The sequence below is a fragment of the Cyclopterus lumpus genome, chromosome 4 (genome assembly GCF_009769545.1).
Source record: "Cyclopterus lumpus isolate fCycLum1 chromosome 4, fCycLum1.pri, whole genome shotgun sequence".
NCBI classification, from domain to species: domain Eukaryota; kingdom Metazoa; phylum Chordata; class Actinopteri; order Perciformes; family Cyclopteridae; genus Cyclopterus; species Cyclopterus lumpus.
The window spans coordinates 24,388,462-24,409,418 of NC_046969.1; the positions used below are offsets into that span (position 1 = coordinate 24,388,462).

The 20,957-nt window shown below is 46.2% G+C and overlaps 1 protein-coding gene across 2 annotated transcripts in view; it reads left to right on the top strand.

The window, feature by feature from the left end:
* The first annotated feature begins 3,563 nt into the window (after nt 1-3,563).
* The window catches only part of kita (KIT proto-oncogene, receptor tyrosine kinase a), a 32,507-nt gene continuing 15,113 nt past the window's right edge, over nt 3,564-20,957 (top strand). The window contains exons 1-12 of one of the 2 annotated variants that reach the window (XM_034531164.1): nt 3,564-3,672; nt 7,715-7,969; nt 9,167-9,451; nt 9,653-9,792; nt 10,596-10,788; nt 12,070-12,256; nt 13,247-13,362; nt 13,617-13,731; nt 17,730-17,914; nt 19,733-19,839; nt 19,960-20,086; nt 20,598-20,702. In XM_034531164.1, the coding sequence (XP_034387055.1) occupies nt 3,618-3,672; nt 7,715-7,969; nt 9,167-9,451; nt 9,653-9,792; nt 10,596-10,788; nt 12,070-12,256; nt 13,247-13,362; nt 13,617-13,731; nt 17,730-17,914; nt 19,733-19,839; nt 19,960-20,086; nt 20,598-20,702 (1,870 nt within the window). In that variant the 5' untranslated portion in view covers nt 3,564-3,617. The remainder of the gene's footprint in view (nt 3,673-7,714; nt 7,970-9,166; nt 9,452-9,652; nt 9,793-10,595; nt 10,789-12,069; nt 12,257-13,246; nt 13,363-13,616; nt 13,732-17,729; nt 17,915-19,732; nt 19,840-19,959; nt 20,087-20,597; nt 20,703-20,957) is intronic. The other variant, XM_034531165.1, reaches the window with a different exon arrangement.

The window sequence follows — 20,957 nt, forward strand, 5'->3', positions numbered from 1 at the left end:
GAGAAGTGATTGCGAGAGATATTAAATGACAGTAAGTATCTATTTAGGCTCGAGTTTATGGTTCATATCTTTAATGGTGTTTAGACAAGCATTTTTCTTTTCTTTTCTTTTTTCCTTTTTACAAACGCACTGCTTATGGGTCCAAAACAGCTAATGAATACAGGAACTGGTTATTTCAAACTCTCCTCAGGGGATTCTGGTTGTTAAATAAATATATTAATGCAGCGCCGACCGGTTCAGGAATCTAAAGCATCCGTGACCAAACATACACAAACTGTAAGAGAATGAATGGAGAGGTGAAGTCCCGCCCCTTCTGGCGGAGAGGCGAAGTCCCGCCCCTTCTGGCGGAGAGGTGAAGTCCCGCCCCTTCTGGCGGAGAGGTGAAGTCCCGCCCCTTCTAGTGGATAGGTGAAGTCCCGCCCCTTCTGGTGGAGTACCATGGGCCCTTATTTCTGAAAATTAAATATCTCCGAGAGTCAACAGCTAAAGACAAATAATATTTAGACCCCGTCTGAATTGTGCCACGATTTACACATACTGTGTTTTATTCAGATAAAAGATAATTTTGCACGTGGAAGACTGTGAAAGTACGTAACTAGAAAGCTCGTTCTTCCGACCTGATAAAAGAAGAGTCGCCGGAGGAAAACGCATCAAGCGAGATGACGTCGCATTTGCGCGTGAACTAGCTAGCTAACGGCCACGGTGGCGACGGGCATTGTGGGAGACGAGCGACGTCGTTCGCTGGGGGGTTTCACGCAAAACTTAAATGACACTACCCGTTTTTTTATATGCAAAGTTAGCTTTTAAAATGACAAACATCATATGCGTAATTCATTTTTAGCGTTAACTGTTTTTCCAGAGAGAAAATGCCACAAAAGGGGCGGGACTTTGCCTCTCTTTATGCTGTATTTTGGGACCAGACAATGAGTTAGCTACCAATACAAGAAGAGTCGTTGTTTTTCCACATGTGATACATGATACATGCCTGTATCGTTTGTTGGGAACCTTGTAATGAACTTTGGAATCTTGCCATATTCTTGGGGGATGTTTTTAGTGATGATCTGTTTCCTCGACATGCGTCTCAAATTTCACAACGTTTGTTTAAATGTTTTTTAGTTTTTTTGTCGTGGCATTTCAGGTCTCACTGCGGTGATGTTTATCGTCATTTGTTGACCCAAAACAAACAAACATCGAAAAGCCTCACATGTTTTTGGCCACGCCCCAAAGCCAAAGTTATTTGCATGTTGTGGTCGTGTATGTCAGACAAAAGGTAAACATTGGATGTCTCCCATTAGTGGTGATATTACAACTTGTAGTCAATAGATAGAACGTGCGTAGCTTACAGAGTAAACATACAGGCATACAGTAAAACTACAGTAATATAAACATTGTTTTTAAACTTTACTCCCATGTTTCTGCACCTTATGAACTTTTCAAACTCTGCTACCAGTTTGGCATTGATAGCCAACAGTTTATCTTCGGGCCTGTTAAACATTTAGAAATGTAACCCGCGGTCACTCTCTTCTTTTCAACGACAATTTGTAGTCATTTGATCCCACCGGGAGGCCTCAACTGTAACGTGTGTCATCGCCTCGGAGGTCGAGTTAGCGGAAAAAACAACCGCGGAATTTATCGCAAAATGAAATGTGTTTCTATCTCAATTAGCGTAGCTTCGTGGGCAGCTAATCTTTAAATATAACAAGTCTCATACTTCAGGGAGAAAGAGTAAACAGCAAAGATAACAATGAATTTTATTGTGAAGAATTCAGAGTGATTACGTGTCACTAACACTATTTACGGAGCGTTGTTTGAGGCTATTCTAGAATAGATGAAGTGTACTAATACTGCAGTCAGGAAGAGTAAACAGTCACAATTATGTGGGACTTTTTCTGTGAAGAATGTATAGCAAATACATTTTGTTAGCCTTTATTTATAAATAAAACAAGTATATTTATGTTGCAGGGAAGAAGAGGAAGTCACAAAAATAACTTTTACTGCGAAGAATTTATAATAAATTAACTTTCTATCACTGACTATCTGAGTTTTGTCTGTAAAGTGGTTCATTTCAACATAGACGTCTATGGGGAGTGACTCGCTCTGAGAGCCTCAAGTGGCAGTTTTTGGGAACTGCGTTGGTTTAATTTCTCAGCAGGAGGTTGCTGCTGAATTACGAATTGGAAATACATTTGGATCATGGAGCATTTAACATGCAGGGAGGGTCTAACGCGAAAGATGCCCTGAGGTGCATTATGGGAAATGTAGGATCCAGGGGTTTTGAAGTGCGACCCATCATATAAGATAATGGAAGTCAAGATGTCTTCACCTCTAGCTGCTTCGATTTTGTTTATTCTTCATTTCGTGCAAAATAAATTAGATTAAAAGCTCGCTGTTCTTTTTTACCTTTTAATTATGACGCTTTCATCGTAGGATAGGAAAACGTCCCTGAAATGTCCTTCATGTGTGCAACAGTTGATGAAAGAACTGGTTAAACCACTTAAGATGCACAACTCTGAAGATGTAAACATGTTGTTTTAAGATACCAGCATGTAAATAACAAATAAAAGTGTCCATCGTGTCACAGGATGAATGGAAAAACAGACCTAATGGTTTCCCCTCAAGTGTGTCACTCACTGAAGTCCATTATATGCAATTAAAAGGAAATAACTTAAGGGAAAACTTGATGTGGTTGGGATTATAAACGGCTGTATTCCATAAAATAAATACCAATTATTGTCCACATTATTATGCAGAGAGCGGCGCTGGCGTGCGTGTTTGAGCCGATGGAAAACTAGGCCAACTCTGGGAGTGTGTGAGTGCGTGCTACTGGTCTCATGAGGGGAAACACAAAGGGTCATTATGCGATGTTGTTGTCTCAATGTTGGTGTTTAGTTTTCAATCATTTCATGTGTCGTAAAAAAGAACATTATAACTGTAGAAATGTACTTATAGAGCTGATAATAAATAAATAAAAATAAAAGATAAGAAAATGAAAGACTTATGAAAGATAAGACTTGAATACTTTATCATATTAATGATATTAAAAAAACCCTGCAGTGGATGCTGTGCGCGCGGAGCAGACAGGTCACCAACACGCCTCCTCCCTCCTCCCTCCTCCCTCCTCCCTCCTCCCTCCTCCCTCCTCCCTCCTCCCTCCATCCCTCCATCCCTCCCTCGTGAGCAATAGGCTCCGCCGCTTGGCTCCCCATATAAACATGTTGTTGACGCCACAGTCAGTCAGAGACACATATATGTACCTACCTGGTCGGCCCCGTCTCGGCCTCCCCGCCCCCCAACACACACACACACACACACACACACACACCACCACCCTGGCACGCTCCGGGTGCTACAGCAATGTTTGCGGATATTGGCGACGGCCGCTTGCTGCTCTCGTCGCGAGCCCCGCTGGACATCTTTGAAGGCGTGTGAGTGCGCCTTTAAAGGCGTGTGAGTGCGCCTCCACCATCGCGCAGTTCAACTTCTCCACAACTCCGACGCGCGCGCGCGGATCGAGTAGAGTAGAGACGCCGTAACACTCTCTCTCCCCCCCCCCCCCCTCCACCCCCTCCACCCCCGGAGAGGCTCACCTTCACGGCCAGACCCATGGAATAATCACTATGGAATACCACTGGATCCTGCTGTCTGTGTGTTTGCAGTTAACCTTCCATCCAGGTGAGGCACGAGACGGTCGGCTACTTGTTGCTGTTTTATTTGATGTGTTTTTTTTGGGGGTGTGGGGGTGTGGGGGGGGGGGGGGGGGGGGGGGGTGACAACAACGCGTGCTCGGCTATATCTCCAAATGACTGCGGGTGTTCGGCTCTCTTCATCCCGGGTAATCCACGCCAGGGGACGGGTAATTGCGTCGCCATTCGCGTTGCGTTTTTCACCACTTTTTTTTCCTTTTGTTCCGGGCGCAACGAGATCCGGGAGCCGGAGTGGCTGAAACCCGACCAGGGAAGCGGACACTTTGGCTCCGGACGTCTTTTTTTAAATAATTCATGTGTTCATTAGCCCCATTGATAACAAATATCTATTTTTTAAAAGCCTAGGGTGCTGAATAATAATAATAGCAGAGACTTTTTTCAGCCGCAGGTCCATGCGGGGTTCCTTCCCCGCACACAAACCGTCTTTATGGAAATATTATCGGCATCTCCTGATTCCGAGGAAGCATGCACAACCAGCAGCTGGCATATCCACGAGTGTTTTTTGAATGCTTATGTAATGGCTCACTTGTTAAATAATGATTAACACGTGTGGAGCTAAAGGAGCACTTCAGGGGCAAATGAAGGTTTGGCTGGGAACACGTTGCGCCCTCTTTTAATCTCCCTTTTACGCCCATTTAAACGAATCAGTCCGGTTTTTTTATTACGCAGATCTTAATCTTTTAAGACTTGTTCATTCTGTCTGTGCGCGCGCGAGTCGTTTGGAAGTTGTTTTATCCTGTAAAGTTGCCAGACGTTGGCCCCGCAGGAACATTTGAGTGTAAAAAAGCTGGCGTGCGTGCGCGGAGACCATCTGCGCCGTCTCTGTTGGAACTCTGCGCTCCTTTGCGCTCTCGGTTCATCCCGCGAGCCTCCTGCGTTCTTCCCAGGACAGAAGCCCGGAGGTTAATTATACAATGAGTTATTATCAGGACGGGCCGGGTCGGTGACGGTTGATGACTTACTGCAGCAAATTGTAGGTCTCAAAGGGCCCGAGGGGCTCTTGTTGATCAGCTTACATTCTAAACCACAAGGGGTACTGGGGACCCTATACCTTTTAAACCACAAGGGGTACTGGGGGCCCTATACCTTTTAAACCACAAGGGGTACTGGGGGCCCTCGTGGTCATCTGACGTATACCTTTTAAACCACAAGGGGTACTGGGGGCCCTCGTTGTCAGCTGACGTATACCTTTTAAACCACAAGGGGTACTGGGGGCCCTCGTGGTCATCTGACGTATACCTTTTAAACCACAAGGCGTACTGGGGGCCCTCGTTGTCAGCTGACGTATACCTTTTAAACCACAAGGGGTACTGGGGGCCCTCGTTGTCAGCTGACGTATACCTTTTAAACCACAAGGGGTACTGGGGGCCCTCGTTGTCAGCTGACGTATACCTTTTAAACCACAAGGGGTACTGGGGGCCCTCGTGGTCAGCTGACGTATACCTTTTAAACCACAAGGGGTACTGGGGGCCCTATACCTTTTAAACCACAAGGGGTACTCGGGGCCCTCGTTGTCAGCTGACGTATACCTTTTAAACCACAAGGGGTACTGGGGGCCCTCGTGGGCAGCTCACGTTTTAAATTTCAAAGGGTCCATTGGCCCTGGTCTGGAGGGCCCTTTAGCCTCGCTCCTGTTTCTAAACATCAAGTCACCAGTCTCGGGGGCTCTCGTGGTTATCTCATGCCATAAGCACTCTAGTGGCCTTATGGTCAGTTTGCTCCGTGCACACCGGGGGGCCCTGGCCCCTCTCCCCCGATGTCAAGACGTTGGGCTCCTGCCGTCACGCTGGGCCTCTTCACCTGGACCATATGACGATAGTCTCAAGTCCGTCACATGGAGGAAAGATAAAAATAAAAAAAACATTTGCTTTTCTCAAATGATCTAAATCATATTTATATCTAAGCTGTATTTTTGCTGCATGCTTCCCACTGCGTGTGTCATCTTTTTGAACTGCTCCCAGCATCCACACCGGGGCTGTGACTGTGTGTGCTTTGTTTCTAGTGCTGCATGCTATTATGGGTTGGGAACCACTGCTTCAACTAAAACAACTTTTCCGTTTACGTGTATTAAGATGTTGGCAGCTGTGTATCGTAAAAAAAACGTCACAATCGATTATGGAAATGAGAGCCAGAACAAAATCTTCTGAAGCACTGGGCGATGCTTTTGTCTGCTTTTGGATCACAGTTTGTTTGCAGATATTGAGACATTAATGTCACCCTTGTGACATTACTCAACTTTGAGAGTTTCAAATAATACATCATATAATTATATCTGTGTTCCCGAGTCAACATAACGACAGGGTTCAACTGTAATGTTGTTTTCTTTTTTTAGCAGTTATCAAATTACAACAAAGACCCAAGTTAAACTGTTTGTACTGTAAACTATCGGATCAAATGCAGATCTTTTTATTTATTTATGAAGAAATGTTCAAATTACCAGCAGCTATGATTTGTTTAATCAAATGTAGTTTATAGAAAACAAAAACGGTGTCCAGTTACTCTTTAATTGTCATGTTTGATCTTTATTAAAGTAAATAACTCTGGAGTTTAGTTAGTTTTATCCAGGTGGCAACCTTCGGTTCTGCCGAGTAAAGCCGATGTAGAAGTGTCTATAAGCTGCATTCTCTCTACTGACCACCAGGGGGCAACTCCTCTGGTTGTATAGAAGTCTATGCTTCATGTGTTAAAGCTGCATTCTCACTCCTGACCACCAGGGGGCGACTCCTCTGGTTGTATAGAAGTCTATGCTTCATGTGTTAAAGCTGCATTCTCTCACCTGACCACCAGGGGGCGACTCCTCTGGTTGTATAGAAGTCTACGCTTCATGTGTTAAAACTGCATTCTCTCTCCTGACCACCAGGGGGCGACTCCTCTGGTTGTATAGAAGTCTACGCTTCATGTGTTAAAGCTGCATTCTCTCTCCTGACCACCAGGGGGCGACTCCTCTGGTTGTGTAGAAGTCTGTGCTCCATGTGTTAAAGCTGCATTCTCTCTACTGACCACCAGGGGGCGACTCCTCTGGTTGTATAGAAGTCCAAGCTTCATGTATTAAAGCTGCATTCTCTCTCCTGACCACCAGGGGGTGACTCCTCTGGTTGTATAGAAGTCTATGCTTCATGTGTTAAAGCTGCATTCTCTCTCCCGACCACCAGGGGGCGACTCCTCTGGTTGTATAGAAGTCTATGCTTCATGTATTAAAGCTGCATTCTCTCTCCCGACCACCAGGGGGTGACTCCTCTGGTTGTATAGAAGTCTATGCTTCATGTGTTAAAGCTGCATTCTCTCTCCCGACCACCAGGGGGCGACTCCTCTGGTTGTATAGAAGTCTATGCTTCATGTGTTAAAGCTGCATTCTCTCACCTGACCACCAGGGGGCGACTCCTCTGGTTGTATAGAAGTCTACGCTTCATGTGTTAAAGCTGCATTCTCTCTCCTGACCACCAGGGGGCGACTCCTCTGGTTGTATAGAAGTCTACGCTTCATGTGTTAAAGCTGCATTCTCTCTCCTGACCACCAGGGGGCGACTCCTCTGGTTGTGTAGAAGTCTGTGCTTCATGTGTTAAAGCTGCATTCTCTCTACTGACCACCAGGGGGCGACTCCTCTGGTTGTATAGAAGTCTATATAAATGACTCTACTTCTCTTGATTTATTCCCTCAGTAAACATTGTAAACATGAGTTTTTGGTCTCAATCTCTAGTTTCAAGTCTTCTTCAATACAGCGTGATGTTCATTTAGTAAATTTAGTAAAAAGCAGGGGATGCTTTAGGGCGGGGCTACAAGGTGACTGACAGGTTGACACCAGAGACATATACGGGGTCTTTACGTCACTCCTCCGCAGTGCAAATACAGTCACTTCCTGTTCACTGACCTGAAGACGAGTTCTGTTGCTGTCTGTCAACGGCGGTTTCCTGGATTATTGAAACGCTCGCTTCAGCTCATGAACACCGACAATCGATATGGCTGAGCCCCGAAGTCACACACTTTGACTCCCCTCTCCGTCGCCTTCGCAGGCCACACCAAGCCCACCATCACCCCCGCCGGCCCCCACCTCGTCGCCACGCTCAACGCGCCCTTCGAGCTGCGTTGCCAGGGCGATAAGGAGATGCAGTGGCAGCGGGAGGACCGGCCGAAGGTGCGTGGAGAGAAGAGGGTGGCCGGGATGTCCACGCTGCTCATCCCCAGGGCCCAGCCCGTCCACATGGGCCGCTACGTCTGCCTGGAGGAGCGCACCAAGGAGCAGACCTCCATCTACGTCTACGTGAAAGGTACGCAGCTGGCAACGCTTTTCTCTTTTTTTTTGGGAGTGTTTGTTCAAGTGTTTGTTGAGATTACGTGGTGTTCGTGTGTGTGAGAGAACTGAAATCCAGAGTGCAGGGAAGCATTGTGTGAGTGGGCGTTTGCAACCCCCACCCCCCCCTGACAGGTACGGTAGATGAGTATTTACCGAGTGCACGGTGGAGCGTTACCGTATCTCCACCTCCTTGCGACTCCACATCTCCTTGGACCGCCGCCATCACCGCGGGGCCCGACATCATTCACCCTCGCAGGAACTACTGTGAAGAAGAGAGGCTCTCTCTCTCACACACGGAGCCTTGTTACGAAAGAGACGCTCATGTCGTCGGACAACTTCAAGCTCCTGCGAGCTCGGCGTCCGCGAGGTAGATATAGAAGCCGCAGCCGAGTCGGCGGATCAGAGATCCTCGCGTCTGTTGATTCTACCAATCTGAAGTAGTATTTATAGATGTAACCCTTTACCATTTTCAAATTCTGGAAAACAGACGAGCAGCTGGCGTCCGTTTGAACGAACGGTATTCAAACGAACCCACGTTGGCGGTCCCAATGGACGCAGAAACGTTCACCATACGGTGTTCGAGGCTGTTATTAAGACGTTCAAAATGCACTTTATGTATCTCTTCAAGGGGCCCCGTGGAGTTAATGTGTACATTCATGTCGATTCCCCCAAGGCAGGGGAAGTCAAGTCCAACACCAGGTCCGGTAGAGTTTGAATCCAGACCGAGTCGAGAGCAAGTCGAGTCCTGTTCTAGAGCACAATCGTCAATAGTGGAACTTTAATATAGTGAGTCTTTTAGCTTTAACACAATGACACTATGAGCTCCACGCTACCTAATTGTGTTAATAGTACAGTTTAAATTAATAAAAAAAGAAGTGCCGCGCTAACTGCTGTTGTCTGTTAGGTCCACGGTGACCTCCAGGTGTCCTTCAAAGGTCACCTGACACTGAGAAATGAACACGGGGACATGGAACTAAATGTAACTGTAACTTACCTAGTCATCCGCTCTGTTCATCAGGTAAAGGAGCGCACCGAGCTAGCTAAACACGCTGGAAAACAGCAATTAGCTCCCTGGCGATCACATGGCAGGCGGCGGTCCAGAGAGAGTGTTTGTTACTGTTGCTCAAGCTCCACGTTTACAGCTCCTCTCACGCCTCCGTTTCTTTGGCAGATCCCGACAACCCCTTCCGAAAATCAATGGTGTTCAACATCCTCACCCGAGTGGGCGACAGCGCTTCCATCCCATGCCTGGCAACGGATCCGAGTCTGGACCGCCTGCGCCTGGAAACCTGCTCCGGCGGACCTCCGGCCTCCGGCCTCCAGTTCACCGCCAGCCTGGAGCGCGGCGTCGTCATCCGGAACACGCAAAAGGCGTTCGAGGGATGCTACGTGTGCACGGGGAGGCTCGGCCGAGAGGGCGTCCGCTCGCACGACTACTACCTGACCGTGAGGCCAGGTAAAGCGCCGCCAACGCACGCACACACAAACACAAACCTCGAGGCTTTGTCGTGGTTTACGTGTGCGTAAACGAGGGTCGGGGAGGTCGGGGAGGTCGGTTTTGTTACAAAAAAACAAAAGGCCTGTTTTTGGCTCACGTGAACCAAGTTGTAGTCATTTTGATTAAAAAACGTGATGTTGTTGTTGTTGTTGTTTCCAGTCCCCGTTGCTCCTCCCGTGATCGAGATGCAGGCGACCAAAAGAGTGATTCTCACGCGGGATGAGAGTCTCTCCCTCACATGCAACACCACCAACGTCAACGCAGAGATCAAGCTCAAGTGGGTTCCCCCTCCCGGCTCGGTGAGACTTCTTCCCTTCCTTTGCCGTCGTGTGTTGGTGGAAGATTCAATTGAGCTGATCATAGTCTTCTTAGATTTAAAAGTGCTTTGATCAGATATTTGACTTAAAGCTACTCTGAGGAACTTTTGGACTGGTTCTGAACCAGTCTCAGTGCAGTCCTGGTCCTCTATAGACCTCCATCAGTAACCAGCCCACTAGAGAGAAGATGGTCTGGTTCTAAAGCTCCTCGTCGGAGCCACCGGGTCGGATTCTGGTGAAACCAGATTTCTATTCTTCTAAAGGGTGTTTAGAGACACTACCGCTTTAGTCCACAGGGGGCGCGAGAATCAACCCACTATGAAAGTTCCTTGGAGTAACTTTAGAAAGGAAAGAGTCAACCACAGAAATACCAGCTGTATAACCAGGAAACTTTTTCCCAATTAAACTGTCTTTAAATGTCCCAAACCTGAGCGACAATCATGAGAAAGTGGTCTTCTAATCCCCCCCCCCGAAAAGTTTTATGTATTATTTTAAAATGAGATTCAGTTATTTATTTTTTACGGAACTATTTTTGTTCCCTGGTATCAGTGGTTGTTTCTTCTTGTGAACGGATCAAAGTTTTCACCTGTCTTAGCTCCAGGATGTGTGTACCACGTGCACTACGTGCAGCCTCGTGTGTGTGTGCGTGTGTGTGTACCACGTGCACTACGTGCGGCCTCGTGTGTGCGCGTGTGTGTGCAAGCCGGCCGAGTCAGTGTTTGTGTGCTTGGCAAGGATAGACCAGCAGACAGGGTTAATCTCTAGAGATCTCTGGGCGTTGACAGGGTGCCGTCTGGTATCCACAGCAACCAGCAAAGGTTGACGGCGCTTCGCGCATCCTGACGGAGAACTTCAGTCACGCGCGCAGCGCCACGTTGCACATCGCGGCCGTCGGCCACCAGGACGTCGGCCGGTACCAGTGCGAAGCCCAGAACGAGAAAGGGGTCAGCTCGCAGTCGGCGTGGCTCGACGTTTACGGTGAGTGTTTATGGTGGTTTATTTTCATAACATTTTGGTCAATTTTGACGTCCTAAAAGACGTTAATGTGGAAATGTAATGGTTTTTTTTGGAGTTTCTTAAAAATCTTGTGTTTGATGTGAAGCGCCATATATATATATATATATATATATATATATATATATATATATATATTAATTTAATTAATTTAATTAATTTAATTAATTTAATTAATTTAATTAATTTAATTTTAATCTTTTTTATAAAAAATGTTTAATTTAATTTATTGTTTTATATAAATATTATATACTTTTGGAGGTCAATTAACTTCCCAGTACAAACCCTTTAATATATTTAAATATTTGGGTCCTAAAAGTAGTGGAATTAACTATAAACCAAACACTTCGTAATGAACTGAGCCTCCACCAAGCGAAGGGGAAGCAGAGCAAATGGAAGCGCTGTTCTTCTTCCCCCCCGGCTGGCGGATGTTGTAAGATCCGTCGTTTTATACACAGCTGTCAAACCTTTTTCTTTTGTTTTTGTTTTGGCTTCGGGCGCCACTGAGCAACTTTCCCTGGAATGAACCGGGCCTCCGGGGCCTCCAGCGCCTCATCCAGTTCTCTTCATACCTCCACCGTCTCATGTCTGTTGGCTGAATACGAAGCGGCTCATTAGCTTTTGCTTAGCTTAGCATAACGAATGGAAATGGATGTTTGGCTCTGTGCAAACATCCACAGAAACCGGCACCTCTGATGCTCACTAATCAGCGCGTTGCCAACAGAACGGAAAGAAAACACACTTTTATCTCTACTAAAAGGCAGAAATTTGTTCATTGTTAATTTAAAAAAGACACATTCACAAAATAAAAAAACACAATAGAAGCTGTATTAACACGGAGCGCCGGGCGCTCGATGGTGCAGACTGAATCGTGGGTAAATAACATGAACATTGGTGCAATATTTTAACGAGAGTGTTCCCGGATGCATAAGCATGACGTGTTGAAATGTTTCATGAACGTAAAACCTACAAAAACGACATATCGACATGCGTTAAGTAGCTTTAAACGTGCTGGTAGGTGGTTTTATTTGACCCCCCCCCCCCCCAGTCTTTATGCTAAGCTAAGCTAGCCAACTGCCAGATATGAGAGTGACGTTGCACTTCTCATCTTAATTCGCATATTTCCCAAGAGGCAAACCTTTTTTTTGCCTGACATGCACCTATGTGCAGGGATTCATTATTGTTGTTTGTGCACGTCTTGTAACTTTTTAATAAAAATAAAAAAATCTCCCTCTAATTTCTCAGACAAAGGATTCATCCACTTGGATCCCACGATCAACGAAACCATCCACGTGCGCTCGGGCGAGAGCCTGACCCTGACCGTGGACATGGAGGCGTACCCGAAGCCGCGCACGTTCTCCTGGAGCATCATGGGCCGCGAGCTGAGGAACACCACGGACCACGTCATCACCACGCACGGCCACGAGTACCGGTGGGACACACACACACACACACACACACACACACACACACACACATACACGTTTTTACCACCTAGATGAAAATGTTCATTAACCCCGCGAGGTGGAATTTGACAGCTCTGGTTTGGGCTGCAGGTCGGTGGAGGAGGTGCTTCACAGCTTCATGAGAAAGGGAGGGGGGGGGGGGGGGGGGGGGGGTATTTTTCTTTTCTTTTTTGTGTCAGAATATAAATGTTTTTTCACCGTGGAAGCAAAACCGTGAAATATCCGCGGTATTACCTCCGTAGAAATATGACATCATATTATCCGAGGCTGCGGGTTCGGCTTAATGCATTTTCGGCTCCCCTCAAGCAAATTAAGGGTACGCCGCGGAGCAATCAATAAGTCAATACTTTAAAAAAAAAAAAGAAAATGTCTCCGCCCTCGAATAATTGGGAACTGCAAACACCTTTCTTTTTTTTTTTGGTGCTTAAATAAATGAGCAAAAAGGCAAACAAAAAGACTCTTAATGTAAAATGAAAATGTCGGATGATTTCAAGCGTTTTTTTTACTCTTGATTCTTAAACGTTGATGAATAGAAGATAAGATAAGGTATAAAAAAATAGAATTTTATTAATCCCGAAAAGAAATTCTTGTACCAGAGTTTCATTAAAGATTATAACCAAATGATGGAATACAAATATAAACACATGTGAACAATAAAACAATAGAAACAAAAGGACTCTAAATCTAAAATGAAAATGTCGGATGATTTTAAGCGTTGACATTCTTTACTGCTGATTCTTAAAAGTTGATAAATAGAAGATAAGATAAGATGAAAAGTAGAATTCTAGAAGATTCCAAAAAAAAAAAATGCTGGTATTAAGTGTAAAAAAAAAAATTAAAAAAAAATTGAAATACAACAATAAAAGATTCAATATAAAAGGTAAAAAATACAACGTGTGTATTAACGCTTGACGCCTTAATGCTAAAAAAAACTAAAGTAATTGCTTTATGTTCAGCTACAGCAGCGAGCTCCGGCTGGTGCGGCTGAAAATGTCAGAGGGCGGAGTTTACACCTTCCAGGCCTCCAACGGCGACGCCTCCGTGAACCACACCTTCACCATCTTCGTGATCAGTAAGTCGTGTTGTTTCTAAAGGTGTTTCGTCCCCTTCAGCCACGTAATGAATCGCATCGCTGCGCATGGCATTAACGTGGGAATGGGTTTCATTGATTTTAATGAAATTTTTTTTTATTATTTTCCCCGCGTGTGAAATGAGATCTTGATCTCGACCTCGCCTCGTTATTCATCGGTCACGCGCCGGGGGGAGGAGGGGGAGGGGGGGGTGGGGGTTCAACGTCCGTGACGCCTTCTGACTTGTGTTGGTTAGGTAAACCGGAGATCGTGTCTCACGAGGGTCCGGTTGACGGACAGGTGCGCTGCGTGGCCGAGGGGTTCCCCGCCCCCCAGATCACCTGGTACTACTGCGAGCAGCCCTACGCCAGGTGAGATTCTTAAAGGTTTTTTGTTGTTGTTGTTGTTGTTGTTTTTCCCCCTCAGTCAGCTCCTCACTGTGAGCGATTGGGTGCTGCATTACAATTTTAAAAAAAGGTAGATAGACTAACATGAAGTCATGTGACCGTGGTGGAGTTCCTCTATAGACATGAAGTCATGTGACCGTGGTGGAGTTCCTCTATAGACTAACATGAAGTCATGTGACCGTGGTGGAGTTCCTCTATAGACTAACATGAAGTCATGTGACCGTGGTGGAGTTCCTCTATAGACTAACATGAAGTCATGTGACCGTGGTGGAGTTCCTCTATAGACTAACATGAAGTCATGTGACCGTGATGGAGTTCCTCTATAGACTAACATGAAGTCATGTGACCGTGGTGGAGTTCCTCTATAGACTAACATGAAGTCATGTGACCGTGATGGAGTTCCTCTATAGACTAACATGAAGTCATGTGACCATGGTGGAGTTCCTTTATAGACATGAAGTCATGTGACCGTGGTGGAGTTCCTCTATAGACATGAAGTCATGTGACCGTGGTGGAGTTCCTCTATAGACATGAAGTCATGTGACCGTGGTGGAGTTCCTCTATAGACTAACATGAAGTCATGTGACCGTGGTGGAGTTCCTCTATAGACATGAAGTCATGTGACCGTGGTGGAGTTCCTCTATAGACTAACATGAAGTCATGTGACCATGGTGGAGTTCCTCTATAGACATGAAGTCATGTGACCGTGATGGAGTTCCTCTATAGACTAACATGAAGTCATGTGACCGTGGTGGAGTTCCTCTATAGACATGAAGTCATGTGACCGTGGTGGAGTTCCTCTATAGACTAACATGAAGTCATGTGACCATGGTGGAGTTCCTCTATAGACTAACATGAAGTCATGTGACCGTGATGGAGTTCCTCTATAGACATGAAGTCATGTGACCGTGGTGGAGTTCCTCTATAGACTAACATGAAGTCATGTGACCGTGGTGGAGTTCCTCTATAGACTAACATGAAGTCATGTGACCGTGGTGGAGTTCCTCTATAGACATGAAGTCATGTGACCGTGATGGAGTTCCTCTATAGACTAACATGAAGTCATGTGACCGTGGTGGAGTTCCTCTATAGACATGAAGTCATGTGACCGTGGTAGAGTTCCTCTATAGACTAACATGAAGTCATGTGACCGTGGTGGAGTTCCTCTATAGACTAACATGAAGTCATGTGACCGTGATGGAGTTCCTCTATAGACTAACATGAAGTCATGTGACCGTGGTGGAGTTCCTCTATAGACTAACATGAAGTCATGTGACCGTGGTGGAGTTCCTCTATAGACTAACATGAAGTCATGTGACCGTGGTGGAGTTCCTCTATAGACTAACATGAAGTCATGTGACCGTGATGGAGTTCCTCTATAGACTAACATGAAGTCATGTGACCGTGGTGGAGTTCCTCTATAGACATGAAGTCATGTGACCGTGATGGAGTTCCTCTATAGACTAACATGAAGTCATGTGACCGTGGTGGAGTTCCTCTATAGACTAACATGAAGTCATGTGACCGTGGTGGAGTTCCTCTATAGACTAACATGAAGTCATGTGACCGTGGTGGAGTTCCTCTATAGACTAACATGAAGTCATGTGACCGTGGTGGAGTTCTTCTATAGACATGAAGTCATGTGACCGTGATGGAGTTCCTCTATAGACTAACATGAAGTCATGTGACCGTGGTGGAGTTCCTCTATAGACTAACATGAAGTCATGTGACCGTGGTGGAGTTCCTCTATAGACATGAAGTCATGTGACCGTGGTGGAGTTCCTCTATAGACTAACATGAAGTCATGTGACCGTGGTGGAGTTCCTCTATAGACATGAAGTCATGTGACCGTGGTGGAGTTCCTCTATAGACTAACATGAAGTCATGTGACCGTGGTGGAGTTCCTCTATAGACTAACATGAAGTCATGTGACCGTGGTGGAGTTCCTCTATAGACTAACATGAAGTCATGTGACCGTGGTGGAGTTCCTCTATAGACTAACATGAAGTCATGTGACCGTGATGGAGTTCCTCTATAGACTAACATGAAGTCATGTGACCGTGGTGGAGTTCCTCTATAGACATGAAGTCATGTGACCGTGATGGAGTTCCTCTATAGACTAACATGAAGTCATGTAACCGTGGTGGAGTTCCTCTATAGACTAACATGAAGTCATGTGACCGTGGTGGAGTTCTTCTATAGACATGAAGTCATGTGACCGTGATGGAGTTCCTCTATAGACTAACATGAAGTCATGTGACCGTGGTGGAGTTCCTCTATAGACTAACATGAAGTCATGTGACCGTGATGGAGTTCCTCTATAGACTAACATGAAGTCATGTGACCGTGATGGAGTTCCTCTATAGACATGAAGTCATGTGACCGTGATGGAGTTCCTCTATAGACTAACATGAAGTCATGTGACCGTGATGGAGTTCCTCTATAGACTAACATGAAGTCATGTGACCGTGGTGGAGTTCTTCGATAGACATGAAGTCATGTGACTGTGATGGAGTTCCTCTATAAACTAACATGAAGTCATGTGACCGTGATGGAGTTCCTCTATAGACTAACATGAAGTCATGTGACCGTGTTGGAGTTCCTCTATAGACTAACATGAAGTCATGTGACCGTGGTGGAGTTCCTCTATAGACATGAAGTCATGTGACCGTGGTGGAGTTCCTCTATAGACTAACATGAAGTCATGTGACCGTGGTGGAGTTCCTCTATAGACATGAAGTCATGTGACCGTGATGGAGTTCCTCTATAGACTAACATGAAGTCATGTGACCGTGATGGAGTTCCTCTATAGACTAACATGAAGTCATGTGACCGTGGTGGAGTTCCTCTATAGACATGAAGTCATGTGACCGTGATGGAGTTCCTCTATAGACTAACATGAAGTCATGTGACCGTGATGGAGTTCCTCTATAGACTAACATGAAGTCATGTGACCGTGTTGGAGTTCCTCTATAGACTAACATGAAGTCATGTGACCGTGGTGGAGTTCCTCTATAGACATGAAGTCATGTGACCGTGGTGGAGTTCCTCTATAGACATGAAGTCATGTGACCGTGATGGAGTTCCTCTATAGACTAACATGAAGTCATGTGACCGTGGTGGAGTTCCTCTATAGACTAACATGAAGTCATGTGACCGTGGTGGAGTTCCTCTATAGACTAACATGAAGTCATGTGACCGTGATGGAGTTCCTCTATAGACATGAAGTCATGTGACCGTGATGGAGTTCCTCTATAGACTAACATGAAGTCATGTGACCGTGGTGGAGTTCCTCTATAGACTAACATGAAGTCATGTGACCGTGGTGGAGTTCCTCTACAGACTAACATGAAGTCATGTGACCGTGATGGAGTTCCTCTATAGACTAACATGAAGTCATGTGACCGTGGTGGAGTTCCTCTATAGACATGAAGTCATGTGACCGTGGTGGAGTTCCTCTATAGACTAACATGAAGTCATGTGACCGTGGTGGAGTTCCTCTATAGACTAACATGAACATGTACAGAGGATGGGTCACCCGGTTGTCGTAGCAACGACCAATCCCAAGGAGCGCAGGCAGTGAATCATAAGTGATTATCCAAATTCCAGCCAGTAATTCTTTAATTACAATCGAATCCACTTAATGCTCATTATGTACACGCACGCCATTGTACAGAAAGTTAATGAGCCTGCGACCGGAGACACATCTCACCTATAATTCATGAGCACGGGAGGAACTTCCACCACTATTAATATTAATACTCCTGGTAGGACACGTGCAGCCTGTGGTTCTGCATGTTGTGTAAATAAACCACAAAAAAAACAACTCATAACTTGAACGTGACGTTCTTGCACAGGTATGTTTTTCCAAACACTCGCGTACGAGGGACGACTGACGATCCCTCTCTTGTCAACACCCGTGTGATCCCCCCCCCCCCCCCCCTCCCCCCCACCCCCCCCAGGTGCTCCCAACAGGTGAACGCCACCCAGGAGCAGCACAACGTCATCACCGTCACGCTGTTCAGCCCCATGTTCGGCAAGACGGAGGTGGAGAGCCGGGTGAACGTGAGCCGGGGTCGCTACAGCACTCTGGAGTGCGTGGCGACGGTGGAGGGAGAGCAGGCCTACACGCTGTTTTCTATCAGCGGTGAGTGGAACCAACACACACACACACACACACACCGTCGGATAGGGGCCACGTGGCATTCAGGGGCGCCTGTCAGTCTCGTGTTTTGTTGCTGATTGGATTGTAATCCCCTCTGCACGGCGTCACCTTCCAACAGCACCTAGAAGAGGACACGAAGGCGACAAAGATCTCCGGTTTTCAGGCCGCACATCTCGACGTTTCTTGTACTTTGTTTTGCGCCGTAAAAAAAAAAACAACAACAAAGTTATATTATCAGTTCCTGTAAACCGCACTTAATCCTCAATTCAAAATATTTACTACCGGCGTGAACCGGGGTGAGGATTAAACCCATCAGCGTGGTCCCCAGTACAGGTCGTTACGTTCTTGCGTAATCTGTTAGGTAAACATAAGCGAGGAGAGATACCTCGCTCGTGATTGGTCGCGATAAGATGTTGTCGCTCGCAGATAGGAATTAGTCCTTTGTTTACTTTATGAATCCAAATCCGCTCTCTGTTCTAACGGCTTCCCCATCTGCCGCGCAACGTCCTCAAAGTGGCCTGAGCCCCAGCAGACCGAAGGTCCAGCAGAGGCCTGGAGACCCGGGTTTATGGAGGACATGTGTGTGTGGGGGGGAGGGGGTGGGGGGTATGTGGGCGAGCATTATGAGGGAGGAGAGCGTTTGAGGTTCGTTGTCCAGGACTTCGCTGAGCGAACAGCAGACCAGGAGGAGGCGCAGAGAGCGAGGAGCGCAGTGGGAGACCTGGCGGCGCCGGGCCTCCGTTCTGGTGGGCTGTGGGAGGCGAGGAGGTGTCACACCGGGCTTTAGAAACCACTGACGGGTTTACAGGGGATTAGTTCCTGCAGACGCTGCATTCTCAGATTTGAAGTGGAGAGAAAGCTCCTTATCTCTAAAGAGCTTATTACACTGTACAGAGGAGCAAAACAATAAGGCATCACAAGCAGCCGGACACAAAGGAACAGCACAACGATTACGGGCTAATTACTCGCCGGCACAGCTGTAAAACCAGCAGAAATATATATATATATATACGGTAGAATGCCGTTATAAGATGGGGGACGGATTTTATTCAAGTAAAATGCAGAATTGTTGTGCAAATGCAGACAAAAAGAAAAAGAAGAAGAAAAAAAAGAAAAGAAAAGCAGTGTGTTTACACGTGTAACTGGATTAGTTGGCTGTGATTTGAGGGAGCTTCAGTGTGACTTAGCCCTCCCGGGCTTACCTTAAAGCTCCTCTGCAATGTCATTGAGAGTGTAAACACGGCGAGCCATCGAAAGAGCCCCTGATCGACTCTATTTACATGCAGGCGGGGGGCAATATTATCCACTTAGATTCTGGATAGCGTGACATGGCTCCGGTTTAGACATAACAGACGTGGTCAATGCGCCGGCTGGTCATCCAGCTTGTTGACGTTACTCACTGTTTAATGGTTCGTGGAGGTTCAGTCGATGAGTTCGGCCGACCGAAGCGTCATGAACAAACATTTCCCCCAAAACAAACGGGCCTTGTACGAAAAAAGAAGAAAAAAAATTCTTAAAAAAACGAAGATAATATAAATATATATTGTATAAATATGTATTTAATAAATTACACATTATTTACATATTTATTTTGTCCATGTTTATTACATAAATCTATATTTTCTAATTACTTGCATTGTGTATTCAACCACTACAGATGACTATAACAAATTATACCTATTTTAGTTCATTAGCTTCAGGCCCATCAGAGATATTCTGGTAATTAATGGTGAAAATGATGTGAAGTATCCCGGTTCTCCCTGTCGTGTAAATCCGACGTCATCGTTTCCGTCTCTGCAGAGAGAACCGTACCCCACGATCTGTTCACCCCTCTGCTCATCGGCTCCGTGTCAGCAGCAGCCATCCTCTGCCTCGTCCTCGTCACGCTGTTCTACAAGTACATGCAGGTGAGGCGGCGCCCACTCCCCGACGACAATTAGAGTCAAGCAAAAATACCTGCAACGTAGTAATTTGTCACGGTAATTAACGTGTGTGTGTGTGTGTGTTTTTGTCTGCATCGGTGCCAGAAACCCAAATACCAGATCCAGTGGAAAGTTATCGAGGGCATCCATGGAAACAACTACGTGTACATCGACCCCACCCAGCTGCCGTACGATCACCAGTGGGAGTTTCCGCGAAACAACTTGCGTTTTGGTGAGCGCCCCTTCATCCAAATGATCCGCCTCGGTCTGTCATTGCTGATACTGTAAGTTTATTTAATGCGTCCTGCAACGGGATGTGGAGATAAATGGGTGTTTAACAACCTCGGTAATAAACCCTGACAGGGGGTGACATCACCGCCCGCACGCCTCCGGGCGACTTCACGCCGCTTGACAAAACACACTGTTTTCTGTGTGTGTGGACACGGCGCTTTAGCCATGCGTGTGGTCAATAACCAGTTTCACAGCTCATTCACCATGAAAAAAACAAAACCCCACTCCCTCACTGCAAACATGATATTGTTGACATATTCTGGGTGTTGTTTTTTAAGAAACCCTTCTCAAACAGGATCCGGCGTGTCCTGGTGCACTACGCACACAGCCCGGGGGCTCAAACCGGTGTTGTCCTGGGAACACTGGCGTGGGGCCAGCATGTTGGAGAAGAAACAGGACGGAGGAATAACAGTTGTTTGTCTTCTTTCTTTCTTTTCTCCGTCGTGGTTCAGGGAAGACGCTGGGATCCGGGGCTTTCGGGAAGGTGGTGGAGGCCACCGCGTACGGACTCTCCGAGGCGGATTCGGTCACGACGGTGGCGGTGAAAATGCTCAAATGTAAGAGACCGTTATGTGTCGAGGGTCGCAGTAACAACAAATAAGACAACAACACAGGGCATAAACAAAAAGACACGCATGATACAAGACTGAACGGTGAACTCACGACTTAAGAGTTACAAGATTATCCTTTATTGGTCCCACATTAGGGACATTTGCAGTGTTACAGCAGCAAAGGGGACCGTGCCACAACAAGAGGCGCCAGGAAAACAAGTAGAATAAGTAATCATAGAGTAAAGATAGAATAAATCAGCA